Source organism: Ambystoma mexicanum, chromosome 9, assembly GCF_040938575.1.
Source record: "Ambystoma mexicanum isolate Mex_15411 chromosome 9, UKY_AmexF1_1, whole genome shotgun sequence".
In the NCBI taxonomy this organism is placed as follows: domain Eukaryota; kingdom Metazoa; phylum Chordata; class Amphibia; order Caudata; family Ambystomatidae; genus Ambystoma; species Ambystoma mexicanum.
Genome location: NC_090931.1, coordinates 586601206 through 586616817, shown reverse-complemented (window position 1 = coordinate 586616817; position 15612 = coordinate 586601206). Strand labels below are relative to the sequence as shown.

At 44.0% G+C, this 15612-nt stretch overlaps 2 protein-coding genes across 10 annotated transcripts in view; one reads left to right on the top strand and one right to left on the bottom strand.

Annotated features, from left to right (window-relative positions):
* Positions 1-15612, bottom strand: part of CTNS (cystinosin, lysosomal cystine transporter) — a 418668-nt gene that overhangs the window by 354598 nt on the left and 48458 nt on the right. For 2 of the 8 annotated variants that reach the window (XM_069615198.1, XM_069615197.1), the window contains exon 4: positions 11606-11700. The exons of the other annotated variants lie outside the window; for them this stretch is intronic. The gene's annotated coding sequence lies outside the window, so the exon portion shown is untranslated. The remainder of the gene's footprint in view (positions 1-11605; positions 11701-15612) is intronic. 8 annotated transcript variants of the gene reach the window in all.
* The window catches only part of SHPK (sedoheptulokinase), a 353593-nt gene continuing 349777 nt past the window's right edge, over positions 11797-15612 (top strand). The window contains exon 1 of one of the 2 annotated variants that reach the window (XM_069615195.1): positions 11797-12253. In XM_069615195.1, coding sequence (XP_069471296.1) covers positions 11981-12253 — 273 coding nt within the window. In that variant the 5' untranslated portion in view covers positions 11797-11980. The remainder of the gene's footprint in view (positions 12254-15612) is intronic. The other variant, XM_069615196.1, reaches the window with a different exon arrangement.

Sequence of the window (15612 nt, the reverse complement as noted above, 5' to 3'; positions counted from 1 at the left end):
TTGATCTCGTTCCGCCTAGTCGATTTATATATCTGACTGCCGAAACATCGTCCATCTTTAAAAGAATGGCACCTCTCTCTCCTTCCCGAGTCCAACACCGGACTGCGAAGGATCCCGCCAGAAGCTTTAGGCAATTGATGTGTAGACCCAACTCCTCGCTCAACATCTCCCCCCTGTCGATTGGTCTCCACATCTGGCACCCCATTCCCATCGACTGGCATCCCACTATCACCAGGTCCGGGGATGAGCCAAATATCGCCCCGTCATTCCATGCCTCCATGCGGTAATACCACCATTCCAGTTCCAACTTCACCTCCTCAGACATAACCACCTTCTGTCATAAGATAGACCTCTCCTGAGATGATCCATCTTCAGCCTCTGCAATGACCTGTAGTGCAGAGGTCCTGGAAATATCATCTGAATTGATGATGACAGACGACCTACCAATCTCGCCATCTCCCTCAATGAAATTTCCTGTTTTGCCATTATACACTTTATCTCCTTCTTTATGGAATTCACCTTCTCTAACGGGAGTTTGAGAGAACCCCGAGTTGTCTCTAGGATGAAGCCTAGGAATTCCATTTCCTTCACTGGCTCTATTTCCAACTTCTCCCAGTTTATCAAAAACCCCAGTTGTTGCAACAAAACTATAGTTATCTGAACCTGCTCTACCAGAATCTCCCTGTCCTGACACTTCAGGCAGATATCGTCCAGATAAATAATCATCCTGATCCCCTGTTCTCTCAGGTATCTTACTACTGGTTTCAACAGCTTGGTGAAGCACCATGGAGCGGGCGCCAGACCAAACGGAAGACATTTGAACTCCCATTTCTCCCCTTTCCATAAGAACTGTAATAGCCTCCTCTGATCCCTTTGAATCGGATTTGTTAGATATGCATCTCTGAGATCTATCCTTGCCAGCCAATCTCCTCTTTGAAGGACATCTCTTAAAAGATGAATCCCTTCCATTTTGAAGTGTCTGTACACTAGAAAATAATTCAGTCCTTGATTTATCACTGGTCTGACCTTGTAATTCCCCTTCACTAAAACCAGGTTGCTTATGAAACCTCCCAGACCTTCTGAGCCTGGGCCTATTCCGTTCTTTACTTTGAGTAACTCTACCTCTCTGTCCAATAGCTCCTCGTCCTGTTTGCTGAACCTTATCTGCCATGGCAACGTTACTTGAGACTGTTCTTGACAAAATTCCAACTTGAAAACCTTGCACAATCTCTCTCACCCATGCATCTGAGGATAACTCCTCCCATTTTTCTACATGCAACTTCACTCTCCCTCCTACTGGAGAGATACTCTCATCCACCTTTTCTACTACTTTTATTTTTCTTACCTGAATTATTCTGGTGCTGTTGTCTATTGTTACTTCTCCAACCTCTACCCCTGCGCCTCTTCCCCTGGAAGGGAAGAAAGGGTTTGACCTTCGGTCCTCTTGCGTCCAGTTGGATCTGTCACTATAGGACCTTCTATATTGGCCTCGGCTGGACGAGTGGCCCTTTCCTCCTCCAGCCCTGTCAAAATATTTTCGTCCGAAAATGTTCAATGAAGATTGCGCTCTGTCCATGGACATATATGTGCTGGCAAACTTTGCCATATCCTTGATAAACAGGTCTCCAAACAGCTTGCCCTTCACTGCAGTCACCTGTTCTGATGCTGCCAGCTCACCTGGCCTGGTGTCCAATTTCATTAAAATGGACCTCCCTCTCAAGTGGCCAGCACCGCGTTGGCGTTTCCCAACAGGCATAGTGTCCTCTGCGCCCAACCAGCCACAATGTCCAGATCCATGGGCTCCTTCTTAGCTTTGGCTTCCTCAGCCAGTTGCCAGATTTTTGTAATCGGTACCAACATGTCCAATAGTTTATCCTGACAGGACCTCCAGGACCTGTCAATGACTCTCTTCATGTCCCTGCCACATCTGCCTAGGAATGTGATTATCCCCTCGTCAATCTCTGGGGTCTCGGCCACCCCGTTCGGACCTCTCGGCCTCGGGCATTCCGCTTTTAGTTGGCTTCTTGCTCGCTTGCTCAATGGTGCCATAAATAGTTTCCTGATATATTCTGCAATCTTTTCTGGAGGATCCCACTCATTGGATCTCAGATGCACCAGATCGTCCAGATCAAACTCATCTTTCTGTGGGTCCTCCTCTTCCCTCCTGCCTTTTTTGCTTTTGGGCTGCCATTCGTCCTCATCTGGGGAGGTCTGACTCTCTGATGTACTGTATATCTCTGATTTCGAACTGCTTCTGCAGTAATCCTCATCAGATTCGCTCAAACTTGTGACATGTCTCTCACGAGACCTTGCCTTTCTTTCCCCCGCTTTGGATCTCCGAGGTGAACCCGGGAGGTTTAGGGGGGGTCTGGGCCCTACAGTCCCTGCGTGTCTTTTTCTTACTTCCCCCCCTTTTTTCCTGTGCGCCTTGCCCTGTGACAAAGCCGACAGGTCCTGTAACATGCCCCTCTCCCTATGGGGCCTCTCGGCACTATCCAATCTTTGAATTGCTTCGCTCATGCGTAAGCCGCTCACATGAGGACCTTCTGACCCCTCTGAGTAATCACTCATCTTGTTCAAAGTGCCATGTAACATATTATATATGCAGTTTACCTGGGCTGCCCCCGTCAATTATATATATATTTATAGCTAGGCGAGTCTCAGACAATGCTAGCAGTTTGTCTTGGGTCTGTGCCCGTCAAAAGAGAGTAAAATCACTATTTTTCCCAGTTCTTACCTCCCCAGGCAGGCAGATTAAGAGGGGTTTGCACTAGTTTACTTGGGACTGGGCCCATCACACAATCAACAGTTCAGCTGTGGCTTTGTAGCCTGTAATGCTGCTTTTCAGCCACCAGGTGGCGCTTGTGGTCTAGTCTGCCAAGATACTTGACTCTTTGGGCCTCATTACGACCCAGGCGGTAAGGGGTTAACGGCGCCGTAAAAGGTGGCGGCGCCGTTAACCCCTTACCGCCTAATTATGAGGTCCCTTTGCGGCTCCCTACCTTAACGGCTGGTTTTACTAGCCGTTAAGGATTGGACCCGCAAAGGGACCTTGGAGGTAATTACGGTACCGCAATTTACGGTACCGTCACTACCACCTTCCCCATTTCCATTGAGCCCTATGGGGGTAAAATGGGAATGGGGAAGGGCCAATGGTGAATGGGGAATTACTGCCCCGTCAACCTTGGAATGGGGCGGTAATTCTGCCATTAACCATGGCGCAATCGGTAAAATACCGGCGGCAACCATACCGCATGGGTCGTAATGAGGCCCTTTCTCTCTGCTGAGCGTATAGCAGATCAAACACTTGAAAATAACTTTCTCCGCTCCTTACACACGTCTTCCACGAAGATCGCAACGGCGCCGGAACCGCCAGTCCTGTCGCGTCGTTACAAAACTTCCGTTTTACAGTGCCTCCGGCTGAGGCAAGTGGAGACACCGGAATCCGTGATCCTGTCACGTCTAAATGCAGATATGCTCCTTCCGTACCCCTACGTGCCGCTCTATAAGCACCTTTAGCCCCACGCGCGCGCTTGCTCCAAAATAGTATTAAAGACTCTCAATAAACATTCTAACATTTATAAACACTTCGTGACAGAATCGTAAAAGCAAAAGTACTTATCTCAGCTGCTCGAGCAGCAAAGAAAGAAGAAGGACTATGGTTGCAGCAAGTGTTGTAGAGGATGTGAGGAGTTGTAATTGGACTGAGAAATCACGTGATTTTAGGAACTTATGAACGGACTACAAATTCACTGATTTGAGAATTGTAGTTTTTTTAGTTGTTTTTCATAATTGTTTTTGTTGAAATTGCTGCTCAAGTAGTAAAGAGAAGTACAGAGCATAATCTAAGCCTCTTGAGTCTTGACATAGAATTTGAAATTCACCAAATTAATTGCTTCATTTGACAGCAGGTCCTCAACAATACTCCATTAACCAAGCAGAAGCAGATCACATCATGGGTAACTAGATCCCGGGTACCCATGGTTTCACGTTCATTTATATTTATGGTTCTTAAAAATCATGTCGCCAATTAAAAAGAAAGGAAGGCTTTCTCCAATAGTTCACAACAAATTAACAGAATCTAGTGAGAGACCTTTATTGTATTCAACAAAAACATCTGTAACACAAATTGATAGTGTTAAATTTATATACATTGAAAAAGGTTTCAATTTTAAATTGTGCAACATACATTTTCACATGTAATTCATAAAACAAGAAACATGCATCTGAATAAACAGCCCAATTCATTTTAATCAGCATAGCCAACAATAAAGCAGCACCTCCCTTTCACTATTACAATAAAACACATTTACTTTTTAAATAGAAAATATGTGTCAGTAGCTAAGGTAACAGCAGCAGAGGGTGTCTTTGGCACTCAAACTGAGAAAGTCAGTCGCTTTCAGCAATTTTCAGTTGGGTGTTTTGGGTGCAGTCTAGAGAGCTGTAGCGTGGGTCGCGCCAATAGTAGTTGCTGTAAAGGATCTGGTACAGCTCATAGAGCCAACTCACTGCAGTCGATTCCCCTCAATATGCCCCTTCTGAGCCCCTCACCCTTTCCCCAACTACCTTTAAATATAAAAAGCCATGAAAAACAAATGGTTGGAAATAGCCCAGGTGATTGGTCCGGTACCGCTACAAAGCCTAAAGAGATGCAGTACGCATACGCACCTGCCCAGTAAAGCCATCAAAAGAGAATGCCACACAACACCCGTGATCAATGACATCGTGGCAGCATACAACACCCGTGATCAATTACATTGTGGAAGCATACATGGTGCCACAATATTTTCAAAGATTAACGGTAAGGCAGGATACCATAAGGTGCAGATTAATGAAGAGGTACATGATCACCTTGTCCACACACATTGACATCTTCCACCATAAAAGGTTAATTTTTAGGGTGTCCCCTGCAGCAGAACCCTTGCAACACAGTTCCAGGAGTGTTGGTGGACCTCCCAGTGCTTTTGACCGCCAGTACAAAAACACAACACTGCTGGAAGTAATCTTCAAAAGGACTATGCAAAAACAGACACACTCTAAACAAAGACAAATGTGCCCTTCTGTATTCCAAGAATAAGAACTTTCTACAAATCCAACGAAAGGTGAGGACATACAAACCAATTCACTAACATTGTCAGTCCGAAGCTTCCTAGGAATGGTCAATTTCTGTATAAGAGTGATACCAAACTTGGCACTGCTCATCAAATCCCTCTGGCGAATCACAAAAGAGTGTCCTGGAGCATGGTCAATCAGGGAACAACAAGCATTTCAGAACATTAATCATGCCCTGAAAAAACATTATGCCTTTTTTTCACCCATCAATGCTCACTGAAATCATAGTGGATGCTGACCCAACTGGGCTGGGGGCGGTACTGGTTCAGGTGGAAAAAAAAAATGAAACACAGGCTGCTCATCACATATTCCAGCACAGCACTCACTAAATAGAACAGCTGCATTCCCCGATTCAGAAGAAGTACTAGCAGTGCTATGGGGTTCCACCTTTACGTGTTCAGTGATCCCATCACATTGGTCGCAAACCACTCACAAATCATGTCAGGACCATCACCTTGTCCACTAATGCGAACTGAAATAGGACTACTACAACTACAGATCTACCAGCTGACCTTACGGTACAAGGCAGGAGCAGACAACCCAGTAGATTATCTAGCCAGATATCCTTTAAGCGTTGATGAGTTTGATAATAGGCAGAGAAGTGCGTCTTTTTGATCATTCAAGTAGCAGTGCCACTTCCAATGTCGCTGGAAGACATTAAATAGGGAAGTGGGCCAGACTAGTGCCCACAACTGACATATGACATAGTGCTGAACCATGTGTGGAAATACTTACGAGTGTCACACGGTCATCTGACAGACAAAGCAAAGACCTTGGACGGTCTGTGACGAATAAGAGTGGAACTGTCTGTGCTGTTTGAAGGCTTACTGCTCAGAGGATTACAATTAGTGCTGCCAACCAGCCGGACCAATCGTGTGATAACTCTAGCACATACGGGATATCAACGTACAGTCAAAACCAAAGCCAGGTGCCAGGAAGAGGTGTACTTACCAGGACTGCAGCAAAAAGGTTGAAAACCATATTGAAAAATAAAAATGCACATGGTGTCAAGCCTCCATTTAAAATAAATAAATAATAAAAATAGATTATTTAAAAAAAAGAACTCCACCCACTGAAGGCCGGATGAGCACCTCTGAACCACGGCAAGCAGTCAGTGTGGATTTCGGCACAATATTTAAAAAAAATCAACACTGTCCATATACAATGGATGAATTTTCAAGATACCCAGAAGTGGAATGAGTTCAATCTAGAGCAGTCCTACAGATAAGGTGTGTATCGGCCACGTTTACTCACTACAAATTGGCAAATACTCCCAAAAATACAAATAGGGAGTACAAATACTCCCAACAAAAAATATAGGAAAACGACATGTAGAATCCTACACCCCTGCTTTGACCCTCACAGCTCCATGGATATGTTTGGACCAGTAGTGCATATAGTACCACAGGATGACACTATTTTAACTGCATAATTGAAAGAAGTAAACACGTATCTTTTAATGTGCATGAATAACTAGGAGCAAAAAAATAAATATTACAAAAACATATTTTTCAGTCAAAACATATTTTTACTCGCTTATAAAATACTCTCATTGGGAATTGGACTTACATCTAAATTTTAATAATTGGCAGTTATACACACCCACTTCCACATTTTATCTGGAGCACTGGTCTAGAGCAGCCCAGATGGTAATGTCACTACTTAAAATATTTGTAACCCACAGCCTCCTCATGCCCTTATAGTTGGGCAATTGTCTTCGGTTTCAAAGCAGATAATTACACAAATTCAATACAAGATCGTCAAAGGATGCTAGTCTGGTGCAAATGAGGATGTGGAATGTTTCATGTGAACACTCACAGTGTGTTGTATTACACATGAACAAGGAACTCAACTAAAAGCAGTGTATTTCTAGTGGCATACCGCACTGTACCCCACTCGATAACGACAACAGCACCGAAAAAGGTATTTAGGGGAAGAAAATGAGGTCCCCAATCCTCGAATAGGATTGTCCAACAACAGATTGTGGGCTAACTAGACCCAAACAAATGCAGTGTAACGATTAAGCAAAAGTAGACAAGAAAACTGAAAGAATGATAATCTACAAGGAGATTTTGAAAACAGAGGGTAAACGTAAACTACGATTTCCATTTGGATCACACCCCTAGATAACAGTAATGGACTGATAAGGTACGTGTGGTGTGGGCAGAAAGTACAGCTATTACTGTACTCCAGTGAAACTCCACCACTATTACTAATATAATATCATATACATCATGCATTTAGCCTAATTGTGCAAGGTAACCATACCTCGCGTTTAGATAATTTGTATTAGTCAGCCATATCTTGCATCTAGCCTAATTCTGTAAGGTAGCCATAACTTGCGTTTAACCAATTTGCGGGAGCCATTTCTTGCATTTAGCCTAATTGTGTATGTTAGCCATACCTTGCTTTTAGCCCATTTATATTAGTCAACTATATCTTGCATTTAGCCTCATTGTGTAAGGTAGATGGATGGAACCCAGGATGCAGAAATTGTTGTTTGTACAGATAACCCATTTTCTCCTCCCGCACACCGCACCTTCATACCTTAGCGGAAGGAACAGGCTCATTTCACACACCCTCCACTCACATTTAACACAAGCACTATTGTACAACATCTCTGCTATAAGAATGAAACATCCTTTAACGACAAAAATTCAAACTGTATCTTCCCACATAAATCTCTATCGCCTTAAACACAATCTACCCCTGCTTATGATAAGGCATTTATAATGCGCCGGTACACAAGTGTTTTAGGTGCGACATAGTATACCTCTGCTGCGCCTACACACAGCATTCAGACATGGGTGACTACCAGGGTCTTGGCAACCCTCACATAACTTTAATGGCTGAAATGCACACATGCATAACAGCACCTTCCAATTTTGCAAAATGTGGACTCCGGTCCCTCCAAGGGTGTTCAAACAACAGAGCGTTGGGACCATAATTATGCTGAAAGGCGCTCTACAAATGTCTAAATGAATGAAAGGCACATTACCCAAAATTTAAGCTTGTTAAAAAAACGACCGCCAGTTGTAGGGTCCCCGATCAACATGGAAGATTATGAGCGAGAAGATGAATGAAAAAAAATTAAATAGATGGTCAAAACAAGGGCAAACGCCAGAAGTCATCTCAAGCGAGAGACCGCGACCACCGACCGAGATGAGGTGAAGAGAAGCCGTCCAGAAGATGCCAGGTGAAGAAAGACACTTGTGCAGGGCTGCCACCAAGATGCTGAAGTTCCGGGACTAGGACTAGATCCTTTAACCTTTAAGACTAGTTTAAACATGTTAAAATGTGAAGTTGTTGGACATTTTGGGAGGAATATTATACATAGACTCTTCGAATGCAAATCGCAATTAGGTAAAGCAACGTGGTGAGGCAGTAAGCTTTGCAAAATGTAATATACATCATGGCTCTCAGTTACCCAGCATCCACATGCGAGAGTGGTCTATTACCACAGACGCCGGCCCCAATATAGTAGTATCCAGCCCTACACATAAGGGGTGTATCGGCCACTTTTACTGTCTAAAAATGGGCATATACTCCCAAAAATAAAAATAGGTAGGGAGTAAAAATACCCCCAACAAAAAGAACCTTGTGCCCCTTCTTTACACCCACGCAGCTCCATGGATATGTTTGGACCAGTACTGCACGTAGTACCACGGGAAGAAACGATTATAACTGCCTGATCAGAACAAGTCAACATGCATCTTTTAATGTGCACAAATAACTAAGTGAAAAGAAATAATTATCACAAAAACGTTTCCGTTTTCAAGTTAAAACATATTGTTACTCACTTATTATACTCTCATTGGGAATTTGACTTACATTTTACTCCCTACACATTAATTTCACTCCCAACCTCAAAAGAAAATTGACATTAAAATACTCCCACTTCCATAACGTATCTGGAGCATTGGTAGTATCAGTGACTTGTTCTATGCAACAGAGACAGTTTACAAATCTCTTTGACACTCTCCCCCATGGAAGCAACAGCAGTGTCATCCATATAGCAGCATTTCACCCTCACCCCTCGACCATTAGCAGGAGGGCCAACTGAGGATGTGCCAGGGTTCGTGGGGGCCCATTTCAATATGGTTGAGACTCCCCCCACCCCACACCCCCTTGCCCACAGCAAATTAAAACAGTCATAGGCACCCGTGGAATGTTTCAATTATAACAGAGACATAGGAATACAGCAAGAGGGTTAATTGCTGCAGATTATCAACAGGCAGCCAGTGAGAGGCTGCAACACTAAGTGCCAGATTCTCGAAAAGCTGAGCAATTGAAGGAACCGCAGACAATATGGTCATTTCACTTATGCTTTCAGAAAAGCTCTGGGCACTTTATCTCAAAAGGTGACCTGTGCATTTGAGGGGCTAGACAATAGTACAAAGATGTGCTGTCCAGCCCCCTTGCATACATTTATGACAGGCTCCCAGCAAGCAGGGATGTCACTCTTGCACTTAAAAAAAAAAAAACACCACATGACAAGTTCAGAAATTACCCTGTCATGATTTGCGCTCCCCCCGGCACCCGGCACCTGATGCAGGGGGGTTGAACCTCATTTTAGGACATTTAAAAGTGCATCCGTTTGTGAATTCAGGACAAGCTTTTTGAAACACCCCCTTATTTGCAAAAAAGGGCATCTGAATGAGCACATCTAAGATACACTCATTCAGATGCCCTTTGTGAATTGAGCTGCTCCTTTATTGTGCCTATATTTGGCACAAGTGAGGAGATGTACTAGTGCCCTAAAAAGTTTTGAGAATATGACCCTAAATGTTTGCTCAAAAGCTATTAAATCACGCTCCGTTAGCATGGTGCCAACATAGATGAAACAGACGTAAAAAGGCAACAAGGTACTCTAGCCAGACTCAACAACCATTACTCGAACTTCAGCATTGACAACTGCTTCATTCCCGTATCCTCATCAGTAAAGACTTTAGGGTTATACATACACGCTACTCCATCCATGACCAGGCAGGTCAGCGCCATCCCCTCGGCCTCCGCTCATACCACTAAGCTCATTAACGCGATAAAACTCTACCTTTCCAAGCCAAACTGTCAATAGCTAGAGCCACTACTGGGGCCAAACTAGACTATTGCAAGGCTCTTCTAGCCGGATCAGCAAAAAACTTAAACAGACTCCAAATCACACAAAAGAATGCTCTAAGAGCAGCATTGAGAATTCCTAAAAGGGACCACATTACCCAAGCCAGGCAGGCAGCACACTGGCTTCCCGTCAGGGACCGCATTACTTTCAATATTCTCACTCTCAATCACAAATGCTTAACTCTCACTGTCCCCTAATATCTATTGGAGACCATCGTAAGAACCACCTCTACACACCCCACAAGAACCTGCTACTCTAATCAACTGTACACTCCCCACATTAACAGGGCCAAAGCAGGCGGGATTGGATTCCCATACATAGCTGCTAAACTATGGAACACGCTACCCACAGCTCTCAGAGCTGAGACCTCCCTCCCTGCATTCCGGAAAAAGCTGAAAACCTCACTCTTCAACTAACACTCTCACACTAACTTCCTCTCCCCTCTTCCCTTAGTTGTCTCCCTCCCGCCTTCCTTCTTAGTGTTAAACCTTCACTGTATTGCAATTTGGTTTGTCCTAAATGTAAAAAATGTTATTATACTTTGTAACTAAGTTTCATGTCTGTAACAAGCACCACAATGTCTTTGGGGTGTTGCACGCTCTATTAATGTGAATAAATAAGGTGATAAGAACGTTGCTGGATACTGCAATAGGACAGACAGCGACAACAAAGTCAGCATTAACTAGCACCTTTAACGTTCTGAATTGAAAACGTATGTTGCTTTGTCATAAGACTGCTAAAATGGGTGCAGCTGCTGGAGGCTCGGGTCCATTTCAATTGAAAAGGTTGAAAAGCCCCGACGTCGTCCCTGCTTAACAGCAGTCTCCTGTACACCTTTAGGAACAACATGGCTTATTTTATTCTCTTCTATAAATGACGGCGCAGAGTCTGCTTTCCTCCCACTAGAGAGGCAACGGAATCGGCCCGCCGTCCTAGAGAAGCAGTAGGGTATTCCCTCCTTTAAAGTGCTCCCCTTACTTTCGAGTGGTCTACATCCGCTTCTTCTCCAATCGTGTTTACATTTCTACACCCGTCCAGCTGATCTCCCCTCTTCTCTAGGTTCTAACTGTCACAATCGAGCCTCAACCTGACAAAGTTGCAATGCAGTTCGGAAATGCTTGAGCTTTCCACAGGAGTACGTAGATGGACTAATATCCAGGACTCTTTTCATTAAAAGATGAAAGGGCGGGTCAATAAAAAGATATGCGATCGTGTACAGGATAATGTGTTTATCATATCAGCGCCTGTTGTGTGCGCCTCACTGTTAACAGAAGTGTTGTCTTTCTATCTCCCACCAAAAGCTACATTCTGCTACACCCCCACCCCCGTCTGCCTACAAAAGATCGTGTTTAACTGCCACAACCGTGCTCTTACCTATAGGTGCGTAGAGCAATCAGTTATCTCTGCTTTGCCGGTATCTTCATATTTCCTGGTATCCTTTGCCACCTGATAGTGACATCACTGCCCATCTTGGGTTTAGAAACAAAGGAAGTACACAAAATGAAAAGTTCATACAGTACGTGTATTAACAACCAAAAATACCGTTAACTCCAATTTCTGTGAACTATTGGACCCTGCAATCAATGCTGCTCTATAAACTATGGAAGATTTAAAAACGGCACAATGGGATCGAATTACAACCCCCTGATGCTGCACATTTTAATCCTCGTATCTGAAGACGATCAAGCGAATAAACCACTTCAATATGGCCACTAGTATCAGGAGCCCGATGTAAATCGCCTAAACAGAATGGCCATAAGGTTGAAGGTGCCCCTTTTCTCTTTCCATGCAACCCGTCAGGTAGAAACTGTCTACTTGGCGAGTTTGCCCCTGCACTTTGGACCCAGCAACAGATCCTCCATGGCGGTATGCAGCGGTGCGCTGGTGCTCGGTATAGACCTGGGCACCAGTTCTGTCAAAACCTTATTGCTGCGGACCGACTCCGATGACGTCCGCGTCATAAACAGCTGTTGCAAGGAGACGCATGCGCAGACCCCCTGCGGTTCCTGTCCTGAGGTGAGAGTAAGTAAAAGTACCCCAGACCAGGGGAGAATGGACCAATCTAGTAGACAACCATTGGCAAAGCCAATAACTCTAGCTTTGCAAATGTTGAAGGCTGGATTTTTCTGTAACGCACGCTATAGGATGAAAAACTCATGCACTCTACATTAGTGTGGCCAACTTCTGTGGGGGAAATTGAATAAATGTGAAGGGGATCCCACAAGGGTGGGGGTGGAGTTTGGGATGAGGGGCAGAGTTCCGAGGAAGTGGAGTTCAGAGGGGGCAGGCGGAGCTGGCAGTTAAATTCAGATCAAAGGATTTATTTATTTATTCATTTGTAGTGCGCACCTAACCCAAAGGTATCTGGGCGCATTCATTACAGATTGCAGTATTATAACAGTAGCTCATTAATATGGTGAGTAAATAAAACATAGGCATATGGCGGTTCAGATATAATAGAGGATATTACAAGAACATTTCAGATTAGTTCAGGTACAGTTGTAAGCAAGGAGTGCAGATACATTACCACTCGCATGTAAAGAGCCACGTTTTCACATTTTTCCTTAAGGTCCAAAAGGACGGTTGGGCTCTTAAGGCTAGTGGCATGGAGTTCCAGGGTTTGGCAGCTAGTACTGGGAAACTTTTCCCCCCTGCTCTTTGAAGTTTAAATCTAGGTATTGTTAGAAGGTGTGGACCGGGTAGGTCTGTTGGTTTGATCTTTTGTGAATTTGTTTACTATATATTTTGGCACTGCGTTTGAAAGACACTTGTGGGTAACTGATAGTGTTTTGAAGGCAATTCTGACTTGTACTGGGAGCCAGTGTACATTTTGTCTAGCAGAAGTCATGTGGTTGACTCTCGGAATATTAAGTGCAACTCTCAATGCATTATTTTGTAGCACTTGTAGTTTTTTGAGGTTTCGACTGTTTGTACCGAGGTACAAGGCATTACAATAGTCTAGTCTCAATAGAATGAAAGCCGTGCCTGAGGTAATGCAACTGTCTGATGACAGGAAAGGTCTGCAAGCATTGATGAGCTTTGAAGTATATGCCGCTACCGAAGCTGTCGCATTAACTTGTCTCGATAGTGTAATGGATGAGTCCAGATAAAAGCCTACTGTTTTCACTTCTTTCGAGACTTTAATATTGATATTGTCAATGTTAAAGGATTTGAATTGGTCATTTAGTTTGTTTAGTCTGTTCTGTGATCCGATAAGGAGTTGCTCCGTTTAGTCGTAAAGACAAAGGACATGGATGGCCATCCACACCTGTATAGTTTGGTATGTCTCGTTAATTCGTTTAGAGTCTATGTTGTAGGAGCCTGTGATGGGAATGAGGGTTTGGGTGTCATCAGCATAATTAGTGTAGGTGACACCCAAATCATCCAAGTGGTCAAAAAGTGTCTTGGTAAAAATATTGTATAGTGTGGGTGAAACACAAGAACCCTGAGGTGATCTGCAGGAGACTGGGGCAGGCTCTGCAGATGCCATAGGGGCGAAGACCCTCATTGTTTTGTTGGAGAGGAATGACTGGACCCATAAAAAAACTTTTGTGGAGAAGTGGGCAGCCAAAGTCAAATGTTTACACAAGACTTTGTGGTTGACCAAGTCAAATGCTGCAGATAGGTCTAATAGAAGAAGGAGCACTAAGTTACCTTTGTCTTTTAATTCATCCATTTGGATTTTTAAATCTATAAGGGCTCATTCCGTGCCATGGCCTGGTCCAAAGCCTGATTGTCGGAGGCCCAGGAGATTATTCAGTTTAGGTAGTTTTGAATTTGCAAGTAGGCAGCCCTATCCAGAATTTTTAGTAAGAAAGGTACGGTTGTGATAGGCATATCATTCGTAGGAATGTTCGGGTCTAGCGTAGGTTTTTTGAGTAGCGGGAGGAACAACGCATCTTTAAGGTTCGTCGGGATAGTACTTGTTTCGAAAGATGCATTTATTAGGGATGTGATGAACGGAGCAAGTTCCTCCACCGCTTCCTTGATGACTGTAGCTGGGCAGATGTCTCCTTGACATCTAGATGGTTTGAGGCTTGAAATAATTGTTATTAGTTCAGTTACAGAGACTGGGGTAAACTCAAAGGGCGAGAAAGGGTTTCGTGGGGGAATCTGTAGGCTCTAAGAGAGGGACTCGAGTGGCAGACTGTTTTTTTACTTCAATTTTAGTTTGTAGAAGTGAAATTTAGTCCAGTAGAGCATTTTGGATGTTGGTGCGCCAAGTTGAGTCTTTGATGCAAGATTCTTGTGGTGGCACAGGAGATTCTAGTTCTCATAAGATGGTAAATAATTCTTTGGTACCGGAAATGGTGTTGGTGATTCTTTCATTATAGGTGGCACTTTTAGTTTGAAGGATGGTAGCTTTATAGTTGTTAGAGGCAGTAGCGAACTTCTCCTTGTTGATGACCGATGGATTTTTTTCCCCAATTTCCTTCTGCTGTTCTTTCGGTACTACGCAAAGTTTTAAGATTGGTAGTTAAACATGTGTTTAAGCACGCAAGTGGCTTACCTTTCCGCGTTCTTAGCGGTGCCACTTTGTGTGCAGCCTGCAGAAGGGTTTGATTATACAACTCTACCGGTGAAGAGGGGTCCAGGCTAACTTGGGTAGGATGGTTAATGATAGGGTGCAATAAGGGCAGTCATCTCTCAACTGTAATGTTACGTTTGTTTCTGGTGAGTGTAGAAGGTGGTAGGATAGAGCATGAGTCTCTGCGGGGGTTAGCCTGGATAGTGAAGGCGATAACATTATGGTCAGACCAGGCACAAGGTGTATTTGATAGAATCTTAGTGTCGCAATTTAGGTCTACTAGCCAGTCCAGAGTTCTACCTTTTTTGTGGGTGGGGTTAGTGATGCAAAGCACAAATTCCAATTCAGTGACGGTATTAGCTAGGGATAAGGCATTGTCATTATTGGCGTTGTTAAGACCTAAGTTTAAGTCTCCTAGCAGCATGATTTGAGAGCATGGTTTGACATTCCAAGTGAGGTGTTTTGTGATATCTTCCTCAAGTGAAGATATCGGACCTGGCGGTCTGTAGATAAGGTGGATGCTCAGTGTACGGGAGGCTGTAAGAGGTAGTTTGATGGAGAGAGGTTCGGAAAGGTTGGTTGGGGATTTCTCTTACACCTAACTGGTTTATGGCAATGAAGGCTACTCCTCCACCCTAGTGACTACTCTATCCGCTGAAAATAGTATAATTTTCAGGAATGGCCAGAGAGAGCTGGACCTGCTACTGCGTGGAGCTAGGTTTCAGCAATAGGTTAAAAAGTCTAGGTTGTAGGTCAGGATAAGGTCTGCGATATCTAGCATGTGAGCAACCAGCGAACGTGCCTTAATGAGTGCACCCTTGATTACTGGCATAGCAAGGTTGGGTAAGTCCGT